Here is a 19,276-nt window from a genome sequence, read left to right on the forward strand (position 1 = left end):
TGCTTATTAAGTTGTGCAGTTATTCAGTGTCTGGTAAGTAAATGTTCAAGAAAAAGAATATTAATTATTATTAAAATAATCTATTATTTAATGTTAATGATGACTCATTTATTTCAGCCCTTTGTATTCAGCATGTCTCTATCGAAATAAACCTACGTTTCTAAGAAAATCGAAGCTTTTGGTTTTTTTCGGCCACATAAGCTTACACCCTGTTTATTTGGCCCGTTAGCCTGTGAGTTTGACATGCTTGGTTGGCCTAGAGGCAGAGGGCAGAGCAGAGCACGCTCAGGAGGCCTTGCTGCTCAGCCACAGCCCCCAGACCAGCAGCAGCAGCTCCACCCAGGAGCCTGCTGGGAAAGCAAAACCTTTGGTCCACCCCAGACCCCCGGACTCAGAGTCTGAGTTTCCAGGAGACCCCAGGAGATCTGGGTGCACACAGGTGGGGAGGAGCGCTGCTGATGGCTCGGCCCACTGGCCTCCTCCGGCGCCACATGGAGCTGGGACCAGCAGAGAGCAACTCACAGGACAGCCACTGCGTGCCCAGGGTCAGTGTTCACATCTTGCTCTAAACTAGTGCTAGTCACCACCCCACGTCTCCAAAGACAGTCACTGTGAGCGAGCGAGCCAGGGGAGTGTGGGCACCGCTCTGAGTGTGACAGAGTCCTGGAAAGCGAGAGGCCCTGGGAGCTCCAGGCGCTGGGCAAAGGGAGCTGACCACTTGGGAGCCGGATTCACAGCGTCTGCTCTACAGGAAGTGACTCTAAGGAAGAGCCGATGCTTAGAGGGCAGCGGGCCTGCCCGCACCGGGCCACGCGGGTGCTGGGCGCTTACTCCTGGAGAACCACCAGCTGGCCCCGGAGCGAGGGGCGGGTTTCAGAGCTGAGGAACGGGGGGGGGGGGGGGGGGGGGGGGGGGCAAAGACTGGTGGGAAGAAAACCACAAGGAAGAAGCTTGCCGGTGGCCCTGGCATGACAGGGCTGTGTGGCCCCCAGCAGCGAAGGAGCACAGCCATGGCCGGCCGGGGCCTGCCAGATGCCAGGCCGGACAATCCCCGAGCCCCGGAGCTGGGAGACTGCAGGGAGGGACCTTTCCCAGAGGACACGGGTGACGGGGGTGTTCTGGAAGATTCTGGCTCCAGTGGAAAACGCAGTGAATGTGGTCACAGTTCTGCTGCCAGCTGGCTGCATGCCCTGGAGCAGACACTGCAACCTCTGAGCCTGGCTGTCCATCTGTTCCAATGATCGCGGACATGAAGCCGCTTGGCCCTTGGCCACTTAGGGGGTTTCCGCTCAGAAGTCATAATGGAAATGCTTTGATTTCACCAGAACGTCCGTCCCACAAGGGCAGGGTCTCCATGTTTGCTTCCCTGCCCCCGATCCAGCCCCCAGGCAGGGCTGACACTCGGGGGGTGACAGGGCGGGGGGGCAGTGAGTCTCTGTGGAATCTACAGGAGAAGTCATGAGGTCCAGGCGCCGGCAGGAGAGGCCTCCTCCTCGGCCCCCTGAGCCCTGCCCGCTCTGTGCCCCCCACAGCGCAGCCCAACGTGAGCGCTCAGGGAGAAAGTGGGCAGGTGTGGTCACCTCCTCCCACCCCAACTCCAGGCGGGGGGGGGGGGGCGCGTACCGTGGGAGGGGACCTTCACTCCGCACGCCTGTAGCATGGGCATCACCCTGCCTGCCTGCCTGCCTGCCGCGGGGGCTGTCGTCCTCACATGAGGCCACATGCTGGAACGGAGCTGTGCACAGCGGTGCTCAGCCAGGGTGAGCTGCTCTGCTGCTGCTGCCGCCGCCGGACCTGCGTCACTGGCCCCCTGCCCCACCCACGGCGCCCGAATGAGGCCCGGCTCCATGCGGGGCATCGTCCCACGTTGCCAAGTGCGCCCACCTGCCCTGTTCCGCCCGCCTGCCTGCCTGTCTGTCTCCGCTCGGCACCAGGAGCATCACCATAGCAATGAGCTCCGTCCCGCCGTGTGGCGCGGCCCTCGGCTCCCCTGGGGCTGGGTTTCCTCTGATCTCTCCTCTGACTTAGAAGATGTGGGGCTAAGTGAGGTCATGGGCAGAAACTGCTCTTCAGGGCTCCCGGGGCTGGTCACCGGAGAGATCACCACCAGAGGGGACGCGGACGCGCTGCGGCTCTCCCAGGACGCGGAAGAAGCGTGGGGAGGCCAGACGTGGGCCTGGGCCCCCGGGCCTCTCCGGTCCATCCAGACGGCACACTGTGCCCACCAGAGCACGCCCACCTTCACCCTGCGGGTCAGGGACCAAGTCCACGGGCATTTCCTTGGGGACAAACCACAGGTCCTTTCCCTCTGAAAACCCTGCTCCCTGTCACGGCGGGGACCGAGGCCAGAGAGAAAGCCGTGTCCCCACGTCCCGGGAAACTCTGTGAGCTGGGAAGCGTGGCTGGGAGGACCCAGGGAAAGGGCGGCCTTTCTGGGGTTTGCCAACGCTGGAGACCGACTCCCAAACAGCTCCCCACCTGCCACTGACTGCGCATTTGCCTTAAACACTGTCCTCTGTCCAAACACAGCCCTCTGCTCACCCCGCTGCCCGCACCAGCACGCGTGGAGCCATTTCACTCCACGTGCGCCTCTCTCCAGAGCTTTGGCCCTGCGAGGGGGCGGCAGGCAGAAAGGCCCAGGCAAGGGAGAGGCAGCGGCAGACACAGCAGGGGCCAGTGGACCTGTCCTTCCGTCTCCGCTGGGGCCCGGGGCCCTCTGATGTCTGGGTGGGGGCACGGAACAAAATCCCGACTGGCAGCAGCAATCCCAGAGATCAGGCTACTCAGGGGCTGCCCCCCTCGTCCCCCCACCGAGCTGGGATGGGCCGAGGGACTCTCCACCCGGGCGCCCCCGCCCTCCTGCAGGCGCTTAGCTTACTCGCAGGTGCAGGTGGTCAGTCCAGGAGCCGATGACCTTGTACTCAGCAGAGCCGTTGCGCAGCTGGTACTGGTAGATGTCGTAGCGGCCGGGCGCGTCTCCGTTCTCGTTGAAGGTCACGGGGTTCCCGGCAATGCCTGTGGGGACAGCGGGAGTCGCACACTCAGTCTCCTTGCTGAGCCCGCACCCAGAGGCTGGAGGACTATGAGCCCGGGGCAGACGCCTCCGGAGGGGCCCTGCACAGATCGGGGAGGCTTCACCCTTGACCCCACCCCCGGGGCCCAGGACCCCGTCCCCTGGCTGCATGGCCCAGGACTCCCGGTTGGCCGGTGACACGCACCGCGCTCCCACCTGAGAAGTTGACGCTGCGGATGTACTTGAGCAGCTGGGCGCCGTCTACGGGGTCCATGCGTGGGCAGAGCCCCACGCGTCCCGGACACAGGTCCCGGTGCATCGCGTGCAGCGCGTGGCCCATGGCGTACACGGCGTCGATCACAAACTGCACCTTCCCCTCCTGCTCGTACGCTGAATCCTGCCCAATGCGCTCGCGGTCTGCAACCAAACACCCAGAGTGGGCGCCCGCCACGCCCGCCACCCTCTCAGGCCAAACACCCGGAGTGGGCGCCCGCCACGCCCACCACGCCCGCCACGCCCGCAGGCCGCGCGGTGGGAAGCAGAGGTGCAAAGCGTCCAGACGGCCCAGCTCTCCTGGCTCCTAGCCCACTGCTTGCTCTGCTCCCCAGGAATCGGTCTGGTGGAGGCAGCTGGGGGCCCCGAGGGGTGAAGGGGAGGGCCTGCTGTTCTTCCCACTGTACCCCTGGACCCTGTGCCCCAGGGCTCCAGAACAGCCAGGGCAGGGGGCGGGGCAGGGACTTCGAGGTGAGGACACAGGGCAGGGTGGAGGGACAGCATGGACAGACCACCACGGAAGCGGGGTTCCCCTCCTGAGGCCACAGCCCCTGCGCACAGCATGGCCGCAGCCTCCTCCCTCAAGGCCAGGACAAGGAATGAGCCCTCAGAAGCCACCCCACCCATGCCAGCCCGCTGGAGGGCCTGACACACCTTCCCAGGCAATTCCCCGCCCCCGGAGCCACCAGCCTGAGCCTCCAGGATCGTTGTGTGGGGGCCAGGTTGGCGGGTCAGCACCAGCCCTGGCCCCTGGGAGCTCTGAGGTCACTGTGTCCATCCCCCTCCACCCACACCGGAGACAGACATGGGTGCCGGGGGCAGCCTGCTGCCCTGTGGTCTGTCCGCCATCCAATCCCCACACCCAGAGGCTCAGTCACCACCCGCCCGGATGGCCACCCTTCTCAGCCTGGCTCAGGACAGAGCCCCAGGGACTGCTGAGTGGCAGCCAGAAACCACGGGATCGCGGTGCTGGGTGGCAGGCCCGTGGATCATCTGCTCCAATTCTGTCATTTACAGATAAGAAACCTGAAGCCCAGAGAGGCAGCCGCAGGTCCAGCGCCAGCCTCGCGGGGACAGGATGAGCACTCCCGGCTCCAGCCCCTCCCCGCCCTCACCCCAGACTGCACTTGACCTCAGGCCCCAGGACCCCAGCTCACCCCCAGGGGAGGGGGGCCCTGCATTTTTACACAGTGAGGCCACCGTGCCTGCCTGCCAGGGCTCCTACCCCTGCCTCAGCCGCCAAGACCCCGTGACCCAGGGTGAGCCTGGCTCCCGTTTCCCCCACCTCGGGGTCAGAGCCGAGAGTCATTACTCAGACTGGACGGTTTGGGGCAGATGACCAGTGGCTCTCCGGGGGCAGTTTGCTCCAGACGGAGCCCGCCACTCTACGCTGTGGCCTCGGGGCTGGAGATGGGCGGCCCGAGGCTGCCGCCCCCGCCCTGGCAGTCAGCTAAGCCCCTCACCACCTGCCACGCTGCACTGCATGGGCACCAGACTGTCTGGGCTGGAACCCCAGCTCCGCCCACGCCTCTATCCGTGTGACCTTGAACCCATCACTCCGTCTCTCAGCTTCAGTTCCGGGCCAGGATCGGAACCCCGTGGGGACTAATGGTCTAATATTCACAGCAGCATAGAGGCCTGGGGCTCGCCAAGTGCCACAGAAGTTTGTTCAACTCCAGGTACAAGGACGTGGAGGCCCCGCCTGCCTCGGGCTCCGCACAGCAGAGCGTTGCTAACAGGCAAAGCTATTTCTAGGCCAAGGCACGAATAGAGACAGGATGGACGTGAAAGGCAAACCTCCCAGCTTCCGCAGCGCAGCCTGCCTCTGTCCGAGGCCTCTGATCACAAGCTTCTAAAAGCGGAGCTGGGAGAGAAATGCAAGGAACAATCCTGTCCTCAGAGGGTGGCAGAGGGGGCTGGGCCAGGGCGGCCTGGGAAGCCCCAACCTGGACCCCACTCAGCCCCGGGGCCTGCCCTCTGCAGCCTGAAGAAGGTAAAACTCAGCTCCCTCAGCTCCCCTTAGCTCCCTCCCCGGTTCAAAGGGACAAGAGATTGAATGCTTAATGAGGAGGCGGGGGAGGAGGCTGTGGCCTCGCAGAAAGGAGGCCGCCCTCCCAAGGCCACGCGCGCGTGTGCTGGCCAATGGACCCCAGTGGCCCTCAGCTCTGCTCTCCCCGTCTCCCCAGGGGCCCCTCCTCAGCTTCCCGCTGAAGCAGCCATTCCCCACAGAGAACCTCACACTGGGGAACCTGTCTCTGCCTGGGCTGCTGTGGGCCCCCCCAAATCTCCACCCCAAAGCTGCCAGAGACTTCTAGAAACTTCTCAGCACATTTTCACGTCCTTGACTTCTGCTCAAGTCTAGCCCCAAGTACAGATGAGAAAACAGGTGCAGTGAGGTGGCCTGCGAAGGACCTTTACCTTAGAGAGCGCAGCAGGCCCTACACACACACACACACACACACACACACACACACACACACACCTCCAACCCCCAGGAAGCCCAGGGACAGAGCCCAGGTGCTCGCGGTCAGTGGGGGCACAGGAATCACACACACCAAACAGGACCAGGTGCTCCATCCAAGCTGCGCCCATAACCAGCCGGCTCTCCCCCTAGCCCGGCTCCTCAGCTAATGAGCCCTCCCAAGCCTGTGATGAACTCTTCCCGGGGCTCAGCTCGGGTGGGAGGCTGCACAGCCCCCTCCGGAGGCGGGAACCGGGGTTTGCAGGTGGCACCCAGTAGGTGTTCATACATCCCTGGGGATTGGCCTGGCTGGGATTTGAACTCAGATTGCTCTGGTTCCAAAAGAGTTTGTCTACCTGAACTGTCCCTCCCCTTCTCCCTGACCTGTCTCTTCCCCCTTCTGGGGCCCAGGCCCTGTGCCAACTGTCAGGCCAGGCCTAGCCGGGAGTTAAGGACTTGTCTGCAGGGCTAGGATGTAGATGGCCGTGGAGGGAAAGGGGTCAGAAAATCCCCTCTCATGGGGGGTGGGAGCCCCAGGCCCAGGCAGGGGCGCCGCAATTCTGGGAGGAAGCAAGACACAATTCTGCAAGTTAGTGGAAGAGATAAATCCCAGACATACAGCAGCAGTGACAGCAGCAACAGTTTGAAGATGTCCTAATTGTGTCCCGGGGCACGATGAGCCGGAGATGCGCTTGGCTCCTCCGCGGCTGACAGCCAGCCAGGGAACCAGCGGAGAGGATTTCTCCCTCAATCCCCGCAGCTGTGGTTACTACGGCGACTGCAGCCTTTGTCTGCAGGTTGTAACTTGTAATTGAAATGTGTTTTCAAGGTTGAAATAATAAGGGCTCCTCCTTGACTCCCTCTCACCTCTCCACAACTCACCTGCCCAGCACAACCCTCCTGAGTTACACACACACACACACACACACACACACACACACACGCACACACGCACACGCACACCCGTGATGCTCACACAGGACACAAAACCAACCAGATATACACCCACATGCTTTCATATCTACACATATAGACTAGCAACACACAAACCGGCACGCATCTGAACACATCTGTATGCATGTCTGTGTACACAATGTACAAATAAACTCACAAAATATGTGTAACACACCATTAGCATGACATTCAAACAAGCATATGGTCATTCAGATTAACCTCACCCTCCTTCAAACCCCGCAATGGCCTGTTCTCAGTCTGTATGAGACAGAATCCTTACAAACTGTCTACAAGGCCCACAAAATCTGCCGCCCCCCCCAATCTACCTGCTGCTCTCTCTTCACCCGAAGCGGCCTCCTCACTGCCCCCTAACCTGCCAGGCATGAGCCTACCTCAGGGCCTTTGCACAAGCTGTGTCTTCTGCCTGGTACCATCTTCCCCAGGTCTCCACATGCCTCACTCGCTCATGCCTTTAGGTCTTTGCTCAAGCCTCACCTCTCAGTGAGGACTTGTGGCCTCAGTGTAAAGGTGCGAGTCCCCAGCACTCCCCATCCCCTCCAAGAGGCCCCTGGTCCTGCCCGCTCTGGCCTCACCATTAGTTCCTCCCAGGAGGCCCATGGCTCTGACTGCTGGGAGGCCCAGCGTACCCCACCTGTCTGCAAGGTCACATTGTCTCCCACCTGCAGGGGGAGTTCCGGGGCAGGTCTGGCCCCATCCCCAAGCCCAGCACAGGGCTGGCCACACAGCCTCTTAGCAAATGCTAGTTGAACAAATGGGAAGCAGCAATGAGGGAAAGGGCCTGGAGGGGAAGCCATCTAGCTGGTGGCTTGAGTAACTGTGAGTTCCTCTAATGGGTGGCACAGCCTAGCACACAGTAGGTAATTCCAAACGTGGTCGCCCTTCCCTTCCCCTCGGGTTCCTTTGGGAATGTGGAGGTGGAAAGGCCCTGCAAAGCCGGCTGGAACAGCCAGGCAGGCCCTGGGGACAGGACATCCGCTGGCCCAAGGCAAACATCTCTGGAGTCAGACAGCCTGGGTTCAACTCTCAGCTCTGCTACTGATTACCTTGTGCCCTTGGGCAAGTCTTTAACTTCTCTATGCCTCAGTTTCCTCATCTGTAAAATGGGTTGCTGTGAGGATTCAATGCGAAGTGATAAATGCTATACAAGCATTAGCCGCTGCTCCTATTGCTGTTATCACAGGCTGGGTGATCGGCATCGTCCTCACATCCCCAGCTGCCACGCAGCCGCCCTCCCGCTCCGAGCTCCTGGCCCCCGGGAGCAGCGAGCAGTAAATTCCTCCTATTTCCTCATAAACCGGGCCTTCCTCCGCTCAGCCATCACCTGGCTGGCAGTGCTGTCAAAAAGATGGATGCCACATCTGCCCTGTTTACAGCTTTACCTCCAAACCCGGCTCTGTAGCTCCCGGGAGGAGGCGGGAGAGGGGGGGCAGGCGCTGCCTTCCACAGGCCTGACAGCTGCAGAGCTGCCCGCTGGGTGACCCCTAGCTCGCTCGGTGCCAGGGGCGGTGGTCGCTGGGCCATCTGCCGCGCTTCCTGCAGATCACCTCCATCTTCTCCGGGACCCGTGAGGCCAGCTCTGCTGGGGCCGGGCTCCGGGGGATGAGGACACTGAGGCTTCAGGGGTGAAGGGACCTGCCCGCAGCCACTTGGCACACGGCACATGGCACACGGCACACAGCACACGGCACACGGCACAGGGCACACGGCACACGGCACACAGCACACGGCACACGGCACAGGGCACACGGCACACGCCTAGGGAGCCGCAGCACCAGACTCACACCCAAGTCTGCAGGACTCTCCGGCTGTATGCCTGAGGAAGAATGGGTGCCCACCCATACCCCCACCCTTACCACTTCCAGGCACGCCAGCCCGTCTCCAGCTGCCAGCACCTGCCCCTCTCCTGAGGCTTCCTCTGGTCACAGGCGCCTCATTGCCCAGGCCTGCAGCAGGCGGGTCCTGAGCAATTCCCCTCCAGGAGAGCTCCCAGTGGTTGATGGGGGTAGCATCCACCCCTCCTCCCCGCCCCCCCCACCTCCACCTCGCACGTCCAGGGGTGACTGAGAGGCGTGCTCCTCTGTCCCCAGAGCCAGGGGTGTGGAGCTCCAGCTCTCAGCGGGAACCTGCTTGGTACCCCTGCCTTTATGCTGCCTTCCCTCCCCTTCCTGTGTTTCCTGGGGTTCCCCCCCCTCATGAACTGCTCGCTCTCTAATCTTTGTCTCAGAGGGAAGTGAACTGAAGATCCAGTCTCCCCAGCTGGAACACCCCAGGAACGCCACCCATCCTCTCAGCAGGGGCGCTGACAGGAGCCAGGGTGGCACTTGCTCACTGGGAGACCTCGGGCAGGGCGGGCAGGGCGGGCAGGGTGGGCAGGGCCTGGGGCAGAGGCCGAATGTTCGCATCGAGGGGACCAGGGTGGGCCAACCCGAGGCCGGCAGCGTGGGTGGGGCAGGAGTCCCGGAGGAGGGGAGGGGGCAGGTGGAGAACACAGAGCTGGCTGAGGACAAGGGGGAGGGGGCCCTGAGGAGGGGGAGGGAAGGCAGGCTCGCTGGGGGTGCCTCCAGCTCCACCAGTTCTCCAGCGCTGTCGTGTTCACGAACTGCCTCAGTCTCCTCGCCTATAGCGGGTGCAGCACCCGTGACAGCCTGGACCCCACCCTCAGGATCCAGGATCCCACAGCCAATACACGTGGGCTGTTCAATTACCCAACTGCCTGTACACCCCACCTCTCACTCGCTCTCGGTCAACGACAACAGGTCATCAGCGCCTCTCGCCGGCATCGCGTTCAGCCAGCTTCTCAGACACTGCCTCTCCAGCCCCCCCAACACCCACCGACGGGTGTGGTCTTCCTTGTTCTACAGACAAACTTCTGAGACTCAGAGGTTCAGTACCTTGTCCAAGGCCCCACGGCAGGGAGAAGGCAGAGTCAGACCCAGACCTGGGGGGGCCCTCCCCTCACCCCTCCCCGGTGCCCGGTCCAGAGCCAGCACTCCATGGGTGTCACCCTGGTCCTCCTGGCCAAAGACATTCTCACCAGGGACCGGCTTGGCAAGGCCATGGGAAGCCAGAGCGGGGTCTCAGGGGCCTCAGGCCCCACGAACATTCCCATGCTCCTCCGCTCCTCACCTCACCAGAGATGGACGGGCTCGCCGCGCCTGACCTGGGGCCACGCAAGGTCTCTCCCCAGCTGCTGCTGCGGCTTCAGGTGCAGCAAGGACCCAGGTGGCTGCCAGGCGCTGTCCTTCCACTCCTCCCGCCACCCGTGTTCACGCCGCGCTGCTCCTTTGCTCATGCCCCCCCCCCCTCCAGCCCAGGATGCATGCTGTCCTCCCTCCCAGCACCCCCCTTCCCTCTGAGCCACCCACGCTTTGCTGCGCAGTAGAACACCTGGGGCACTTCCTGCAAATCCCGATGCCCTGGTTGCATCCAGTACCCATTCAATCAGAATGTCTGGGGGTGGGAGTCAGGCCTCAGTCGTTTTAAAAGATCCCCAGCTGATTCAGTGTGAACAGGCTGGGGGAGCACTGCTCCTACTCGAGGCTCCCAGCCCTAAACATACACACACTCACCTGGGGAGCTTGACAAACTACCGCGGCCCAGGTGGCACCCCCGGCTCTGTGCAGTGGGTCCGGCATGGTGTCCAAGCTGCCAGGGGACCCCAGTGCACAGCCAGGCTGGGAGCCACGTGACACCGTTCTCACCGTGCCTCCAGTAGCGCTTCCTCACTCCCCGAGACACCCTCGGGGCCGCTCACCACCAACCCCATTTCTCAGATGAGAAAGCAAAGGCCCAGAGAGGCCACCGAGCGTGCCTGGGGCTCACAGTGAAGGAGACCCTCTTCTGAATCCTGCTGACGGCCAGCCCAGACCCCCCTGGGGCTGCCCGAGGCGGCCCTCTCCCCTTCACCAGCCCCGGTGGGAGATGTTGGTGAGCCCTGACCTGAGGACTGAGTCTGGACAGAGCCCCCATGGACTGACCAAGGCCTTGTCCCCGCCTGCCTCTCCCAGGCCAACAGGTGACTCCAGAAAGCCCCTCGCCCTGGGCAGGCGAGGCCAGTTACCCATCTGGTCCCATGTCCAGTCTCACCCATCTCTGCCCCGAGCCACATCTGATGACTTATAAACAAGGTGATCATCCAATTCTCCATCCCCACTCGGGCACTTTTGAGAATAAATTGGGATGCTCTCATGCTTACACATACACACACACACACACACTCACACACATACACACACACACTCACACTCACAACACACACACATACAACACACACATACACACACATTCACACACACTCACACACATATACACACACTCACACACATATACACACACACTCACACTCACTCACATACACACTCACACACACACATACACACACACACTCACACAACGCACTCACACACACACATACACACACTCTCACTCACACACTCACACATACACACACACACATACACACACTCACACACACACACTCACAGAGAATAAGCAGGATGCACGGTCACCCTGTCTGTGAGGGCTCAGCCTCCCACGCTCAGATACATTAGGACTCCTGGCACCTCTGCCGTGACTACTGCCCAATGAAGCATTTGCTGTGCAGCCCTGGACACGGTGCCTGGGCTCTCTGACTCTCCATATTCTCCTCCATGATACGGGATCATAAAAGTCCCTAGACCTACTGTGAGGGTGACATGAGACGACGGCTTTAAAGTCCCAAAACACAGCAGATGCGCTGTAAAGGGGTGTGCATGGTTATTAGCCCACCGAGGAACACAGCACCCACACGCCCCTTTTCCCTTAGACATACCGACCCGTGCACACAGTCACACACACCCGTGTGCGAGCACACACCCTGCCACCTCCACCCGCATAGGAACCAGCCAGGGCCCTGGGGGATATCCAGTCCTAAGTGGCCACGATTCCGTGAGCCCTGGCCACCAGAGGGCAGCATGCTCCCCACCTGCCCGCTCACGTCATCATCCCCTCCTCTCCTGGCACTAGTGTGCCACCCCTGCCTAGGATTCATGCATGTCCCTGGGGCCTGTCCTGCCCCCCCCCCCTTGGTCACCTGGCCCCTCCCAGCCGCACCGACCAGTTGAGGAGGAATGGGAGGGGGTCCGCCATCCTTACACAGGCACCTCTCAGGGAGGGCACGAGGCCCTCCCAACATCACTGTGCCCAACTGCCCAGGCCAGGAGCACACAAGGACCCACATCCAAACCACGAGGGCATCCCCAGGGGCCTGAGGGCCTCGAGCTCACAGCTGAGTTCAAATCCTGCTCTACCACCTTCTGCCTGGGAAACAGCCTGTGGGACGGACCGCTGTCCTGTCCGTCCGGTTCACTCCGTCCTGAATCCTCAGCACCTGCCCATGCGCTACCTTTGCTGGGAGGCGTCCTCTTTCTTATGTTCTTTTGTTTCTACTGCGCCTTTTCCTCTGACACAGTCTATACAGTATTTACTTACTGGTCTTGTCGACTGTCAGTCTCCCCGTTAGATGAAAAACGCCAAGAGGTTTCTGACTCGTGTTTACCGCTCTATCCACCTGCTCAGACAGAGCCAGGCACGCCTGGGGGTCCAACCAGAGTCCACAGGGCAGCCGGGGTCGGTTCAGTTCTGCGGCTCCAGATGAACCCCAAGGCAGCCACAGGCCGAGAACTAGGAGCCCCTTCCCCCACTCAGCGGCGTCAGACCACAGAGGTTTCTACCACCCAAGCCCTCAAACCTTCTGGACGGAACCCTAAATTAGCTTGGCCCCGCCCCCTGGAGACCCCAACTCCCCGCCCAGGCGCCAGCCCATCTTCTCTCCAGTGGCCTGGACCCAGGAGACTCCGCCCCTGCAGATCTGCCACCTGCTGGGCACTAGCCGCCTTTCCCCCTCAGCGCCCCCCCCCCCCTGGGGACCCACCGGGGGACCCAGGTCCCGCCCCCTAAGGCTTCCCGGGACCCAGGTCCCGCCCGCGTGCTCACTGGTGCACTTCTTGACGTGGCTGCCCTTCTTGAGCGCGTGGCGGCTCAGCTTGCAGTGGAAGTTGTCCTCCCAGAACTCAGCAAACCAGATGTTGCGCCGGTTGTTGTCCAGCGTGCGGCTGGAGAAGTAGCGGTCGAAGCCTGGCCGGGAAGCAGGATGTCAGGCCTGGGGAACCCCCTTCTCCACCGCCCCGCCCTCCTGCTCCCCCCCCCCCCCCCCCCGCCACCCTCGCCCTCCTGCTTCCCCCTCCCCCCTCCGCTTAGAGCTGGCCCCGGCAGAGGGAGGGAGGGAGGGAAGAGCCAGGGCCCAGGTGGAAAAAACACAAAATGTGGAGCATTTCATTTCATTCTAAATGAAAAGAGCTTATGGAGTCCCAGGGGGCGCATGTGTAATCTTACAAGCGCGGCCTTTATGGGAGGGAAGTGCGATGGGATGCCTCTGCCGCCTTCTTACTCCCAAATGCTAACATCAGGCCTCTTTGAGGAGCCACCTGCCGGTCCTGAGATTGGAGTGAGGAGGGTGGGGGAGACACGGGCGGGGGGAGACGGTGGGGGGGGGGGCAAACCTGGAAACACCCGAGCTCTCCGTTCTGAAGAGGAGCCCAAACCAGAGAGGCGGGGGTGACCTGGGCCACAGTGAGACCAGGAGCTGGTCTTCTCCCTTCAAGTCCAGAACTGCCCGTCACTGGCCACGCGCCTCCCCCTCTGCCTGCTCCTGGGAGCTCACCAACACTGCTCTGAGCCCAGACACCCTGCCCGGAGGCAGGCTGGCGGTGAGCAATGCCCTCTCACCCGAGGCCCCTTCTACGCCCATGACTGTTCCGTGTCATGCGCACAGTGGCTCCACGGCTTGGGAGAGGCCAGAGGCCTGGAAGCTCAAGGGGCCACACAAATGGCGAGCCCCCTGGGTGGCAGGGCCCGGTGGAGGCCCAGGGACTGCCTGCCAGAGCCGGGCGGCCGGCCTGGGCAGGGGATCTCCGCCCCAGCACTGTGCCGCTCAGGGCACTGCGGGTGTTGAACTACATTCCTGGCCTCTACCTGCTGGGTGCCAGGAGCATCACCCGCCACGTGTGACAAGCAAAGCTGCCTCCAGGCATCGCCAAATGTCCTTCAGGGTCACAGACCCTCACACGAGAGCCACTGCCTAAAGGCTTCTCTAATGCCCAGAGAGAAAGGGGACTTGTCAGGCCAGTCCCGGGCTCACATCCCAGCTCTGCCACGTGACGGCCACTGCTTGTCACCCAACCTCTCCGGCCTCAGTGCATCCACCTCCACGAGGCTAGTGGTTGAGGCGGAGACCAGCCGGAGGTCTGCAGGCCTGGCACCGCAGGTACCAACAGCCGCGGTTACTGTTGTTCTGTGCTCACTGTGGCTGAGGCGGGAGGGGTGGTGGGGAATGTTGTTCTGTGCTCACTGTGGCTGAGGCGGGAGGGGTGGTGGGGAATGTTTTCTGTGCTCACTGTGGCTGAGGCCGGGAGGGGTGGTGGGGAATGTTGTTTTGTGCTCACTGTGACTGAGGCCGGGAGGGTGGTGTGGAAATGGCTCCCTGTACCTCAGGGAGAATAGAGGGCACGGCTCTGTGACCTGCAGCAGGTCCCTCCCTGCTCAGGCCTCGGTCTCTGGGAGGCATGTCCGCAGGCCTTTCCATCCAACGGAGTGAGAGCAGAGGAGAAGCCCTGGGAGGCTCCCCCGTGGTGAGGACAGCGAGGTCCCTGGGAAATCAGGCCGTTAAGGGGACGCCAGCCTCACCCACAGCGAGGGTCCCGCACCGCCGGCTGGTCCTGCCCGGGGTGGCCAAGAAGAAGGGGTGCTGAGCAGGGCAGGCCCAGCCCCAGGACCACCCAGGACCTACCCGCCCCAGGCCGGTTGCAGGGCATCCCTGCCCCTCCCAGCTCCCTCTCCTGTGTTCTGCGGGCAGCTCCGGGCCTTCCCGCAGAGACCCCTCCAGGCAGGGCCAGGGCCTGCTCCAGACGGAAAGAGGTGAAGGACAGAGCTTGACAAATGAGCCTCTGTAGGTGTCACACGCCTCCCGCACCCAAAGATACAGAGAAAGGAGAGAAAAACCCTGGATCTCGACTGAGGGCTTGAGTGAGGCCAGAAAGCCAGCCCAGAACAGAGAGGCTGTGGGCCAAGAAGAGGGTGCACAGGGCGTGGAAAGGTAGGGAGGGGGAGAGGAAGGGAGGGGACAGTGAGAGGCACAGTGAGGGGCGACGCTGGCGGTGGTGGCGTGAGAGTGGCGGGCGCGCCCTCGGGCCTGCTGGGCCTACCTCGCACCGACATCCTCTTGGGGAGGACGGTGACAGCGCCCTCGGCCACCTCCTCCAGGTGCAGCACGGGTGCGATCTTGGAGCCCCAGCTGTCCGAGCCCATCCAGAAGAAGTGGCCTGTCTGGTTGGCCTTCCGCGCCGCCTGCAGCACACGCCTGTGGGAACACACACCAGACCAGACCAGCCATGTCTGTCCATGCTGCCCCACCCTGGCCACTGGCTGACCCCCCCTCACCCCCAGGCACACACCTGTCCCCCTCACAGCCCATGATGTCCCCCAGGCTATGCCTGGATCCCCCACGCCCTCCACCACTGACCCACATGAGCCCAGGGCCCACAGCTGCCCTGCACCCATGCTCGTCCCCCTAGACCAGTGGTTCTCGACCTTCCTAATGCCGCGACCCTTTAATACAGTTCCTCATGTTGTGGTGACCCCCAACCATAAAATTATTTTCGTTGCTACTTCATAACTGTAATGTTGCTACTGTTATGAATTGTAATGTAAATATCTGATATGCAGGATGTATTTAGGCGACCCCTGTGAAAGGGTCGTTCGACCCCCAAAGGGGTCGCAACCCACAGGTTGAGAACCGCTGCCCTAGACCATAGTTCCCTCTGCCACTGGCCCACACCTGCCCACAGGTTCCCCTTTCACCCATCCCATACATGTACCCCTAGACCTGGCCTATCCCCTAGGCCACACCTGCCTACAGGCCCCATGTACTCCTCCAGTCCCACTCCTGTCCCCTAGGGCTAACCTGTCCTTGCAAAGTCCAGGCCTGTTTCCCTAGGCATGTACCTGCCCTGTGTCTGACCCAGGCTCCCAGACCTACATCTGCCCGACCCTGTCCTCTCAGGTTCAAGCCACCCTTACCCTAAACCCACACCCACATCTCTTGACTGCTTCTCACATTTACATGCACACACATGCACACAGGCATGCACACGCATGCACACATACACCCCTCTGTACCTGCTGCTCCCCTGCCAGCAGTACCCCATCACCCCCCTCCTTCTGTGCCAGAGTCCAGGTCCTGCACAGAGCTGCTCCCCCCTCCCCCAGGCTGTGCTTGTCCCCTGCCCTGGCAGTGGTTTTAATCAAGTCAGGGACCCTGAACCCAGCACAGGGCCGAGACCCCACAGGCTTAACAGATGCAGACTAAGTGGCCCCTCAAACACATGTTCAAGGAGAAGAACTGGGAGGCCGGGAGGAATCCCCCAACCAGCTCCTTCCACTGGAGCTCAGAGGGGGCAAGCAACTTGTTCAAGACCACACAGCAAGTCGGAGGTCAGGATGCTAGAAACTGGCCAGACCCCTCATGGGTGAGAGCCAGGACCCAGCCCCAGGCTTGGGGTGCTGCTGGGCCTGTACAGCGGCAACCTACTGGGAAGGACAGCTGGGGAGAAAGCTGTCTCCAGGCCCCAGAGCCCACACCTCCCCTCCTCCCATCTCCTGACTCTGGACATTTGCAGACCCCCAAGCCTGCTGCTGCGCCTCAGGTTATTAATACCCACTTGCATCCTGCCAGCCAGAAATGACCGAGCCTCCAGCCCTGCAAAGTCACCTGGTTTATTTTTACTTCTGTTTGCTTCTAGAAATGCATGTGGATTTCCAGAAATGCCCCCACCTCCCACCACACTTCCCCTCCCCCAGGGGCCTCTTCCCTGGGGTACACTCAGCGCCCTCACCCGCCCTCCCAGCTCAGAGCCCATCTGAGCTGAGCAGGAGGCCGGAGGAGCCCTGGCGGGTGGGCATGAGCCCTGACTGGTGCTGGGCTGTGGGCTGGAAGTGGGAGGCAGGAGTGCAGGGACTGTGACTGAAGCGAGGACAAGGAGCTCAGAAGGGGTCCCCTCCCGTCTCCCGCACCCCCTGTCCCTGCCCCCAGACGGGCTGACCCGAGGGCAGCAGGAACCTCCAGAGCCAGGAGTAAGGCACCTACAAGCTTTGAGGGGCCGTGAGCAACCTCTGTGCTCGCTCAGAGGCGTCAGGTGGACTCCGAGGACACCCCTGGCCCTTCACCGCCAGGGCTGCCTCCCTTCGAGATGGCCCTTGGGTTGTGAGGCCTGACTGATGTTCCAGAACTTAGGGACCGGTGATGTCGACTGGGGAAATCTGCTTCCTGTCGCTCAGGAGTCCAGGGCGGGCTCTTCACCACGTGGGGGAAGTATGGGAAAGAAGGGCCCAGAGAGGACGCTGGTTAGCAATGGGAGGGAGGCAGCTCAGCCAGCTCCCTAAGGGCAGGGCCTGGGGGGGCCCAGGGCTGCTGCCCCACCCTACTCTGCAAATGCAGGGGTGTGCCTCCCCCACCAGACTCTGAGCAGGGGCTGTGGCCTCCCTCTGACTGGGGCTCCCCGAGGGCAGGGCTGTGTCTCCCCTCAGACTAGGGAGTCACAGAGGCCTGGCCCATCTTGGCCCTGAGGTCCAGTCTCCGAGAGGTGGTAACAGGAAAAAGGCAGGAAGGAGGGAAAGAGGTTAGGAGGGGTTCAGGGGTTATCTTTTTTTTTTAATATATATTTTATTGATTTTTTTTACAGCGAGGAAGGGAGAGGGATAGAGAGTTAGAAGCACCGATGAGAGAGAAACATCGATCAGCTGCCTCCTGCAAGCCCCCCACTGGGGATGTGCCTGCAACCCAGGTACATGCCCTTGACCGGAATCGAACCTGGGACCCTTCAGTCCGCAGGCCGACACTCTATCCACTGAGCCAAACCGGTCAGGACCAGGGGTTATCTTTTAAAGGCACCGAGTTTGGGACCTATGCCTCGGGCACCACCGGGGGCAGGCGTGCAAGCTGTGGGCTGGCCCAGGGTTGCTGCACGGCATGGTCCTGGCACCTGGAGGCCACCTGCTCCCGTTCTCCAGATGCAAAAACTGAGGCCCGGGGAGGGGACGATACTGCCCACAGTGAGTGCGTCCCCAAGCCAGGACTAGAGCCACAGGCCAGGCTTTCCCCCTACCCTGAGCTCACCAAGAAAGGAGGCGGTGCTGAGAAGTGGCCACCTCGCATTAGGCTCCTACTGCGTGCCAGCCACTCTGAGCCCTTTCTGCCGTTCCGGCACGCAGTTCTCAAACACCGCCAGCAGGCATCCTTAGCCCAGAGAGGTTGAAAACTTGCCTGGGTCACAGGACCAGCAGGAGAGAGAGCAGGACCACCAGCTAGGTGCTCTGGCCCTAACCCAGGGCCGTAGCCCCTCCATCACAGTACCTGCTTCCCAGCCCCGGCTGGTAGAAGGGATGCAGGACACAGGAAGAGGGGAGAACAGGGGCGCCCACTAGCACCAGCCCTCACTTACCCATCCGACCCCTCTGGATCCCTCTCTGGGGTCAGACTTGTGCAGGAAGGTCACCAGCAGGGATCCCTGGCTCCCACCCCTGCCCGCTGCCCCCCTCACCTGATGTCATCCTCATTGGCAAAGATGACGACCCCCCTGGCGTTCGAGGTCTCCAGCAGGCGCCGGATGATCTTGTCAAACTCCCCCGGCTTGGGCTCCCGCGGGATCTTCACCGACTGGGCGATGCACACGCCCCCTGCGGGAAGGGGCCAGTCAGCCTGGGCGGACAGGAGAGCTAGAGTCTCTCTTCCTCCCCTCCCCCCCCCACAGGAGAACAAGGCTGGGAGCACCCAAGTTCCAATACTCACCCATTGGGTGACCCTGGACATGTCACCTAAGTTCTCTGTGCCTCGGTTTCCCCATTATAAAGTAGGCGAGAGGCAATACAGCATTGTGTTTAGGGGCTTGTCTGCTTGGGCTCAAATCTGGGCTCTGCTACTTACTACTGTGTGACCTGAGGGCGGTTACTGAACCTCTCTGTGCCTCAAACACATCGTCTGTAAAGTGAAGATAATAACACCACTACTTCATAGGGTTGTTGTAAAGCTGAGTTAATGCATGGACATAAAATAATATCTGGCACAGGGTAAGTGCTGAGTAAACGCTGACCATCTGCATTGTAACCACATCATAGGATTTTTAGGAGTGAATCTGAGCATGAGAGCAAAGCGCCCGCCGTGGGCCCTCAGTGCCCCCCACGCCCACGCCCACACCCACCTCCCAGGCCTCTGTCCCAGGCCCCGTGCTCACCAGCAGGCCCCTCGGAAAGCAGTGGGCGAGGCTGCTGGCTGGTGCCGCACAGCTGGGCAGCGCTGCTGCAACCCAGCTCCGTTATCGTCCCGGCTCCAGGCTCCTTTCTGACTCACAGGCCCTGCACTGTGTAGGCCCTCGGGCTCCAACTCTGGCCTGGCCGGTGCCTTGACACCACAGCCTCCCTCCCCCTCCCCTCTCCCCCTCCCCCACCCTCTCCCCCACCCCACC

At 61.8% G+C, this 19,276-nt stretch overlaps 1 protein-coding gene across 2 annotated transcripts in view; it reads right to left on the reverse strand.

The window, feature by feature from the left end:
• The window catches only part of GRM4 (glutamate metabotropic receptor 4), a 98,759-nt gene that overhangs the window by 15,005 nt on the left and 64,478 nt on the right, over positions 1-19,276 (reverse strand). For both annotated transcript variants that reach the window (XM_081094735.1, XM_081094734.1), the window contains exons 3-7: positions 18,356-18,491; positions 14,963-15,117; positions 12,696-12,836; positions 3,230-3,430; positions 2,879-3,015 (exon numbers count right to left, since the gene is read on the reverse strand). In XM_081094735.1, coding sequence (XP_080950861.1) covers positions 2,879-3,015; positions 3,230-3,430; positions 12,696-12,836; positions 14,963-15,117; positions 18,356-18,491 — 770 coding nt within the window. The remainder of the gene's footprint in view (positions 1-2,878; positions 3,016-3,229; positions 3,431-12,695; positions 12,837-14,962; positions 15,118-18,355; positions 18,492-19,276) is intronic.

Source organism: Myotis nattereri, assembly GCF_964212035.1.
Source record: "Myotis nattereri genome assembly, chromosome: 6".
In the NCBI taxonomy this organism is placed as follows: domain Eukaryota; kingdom Metazoa; phylum Chordata; class Mammalia; order Chiroptera; family Vespertilionidae; genus Myotis; species Myotis nattereri.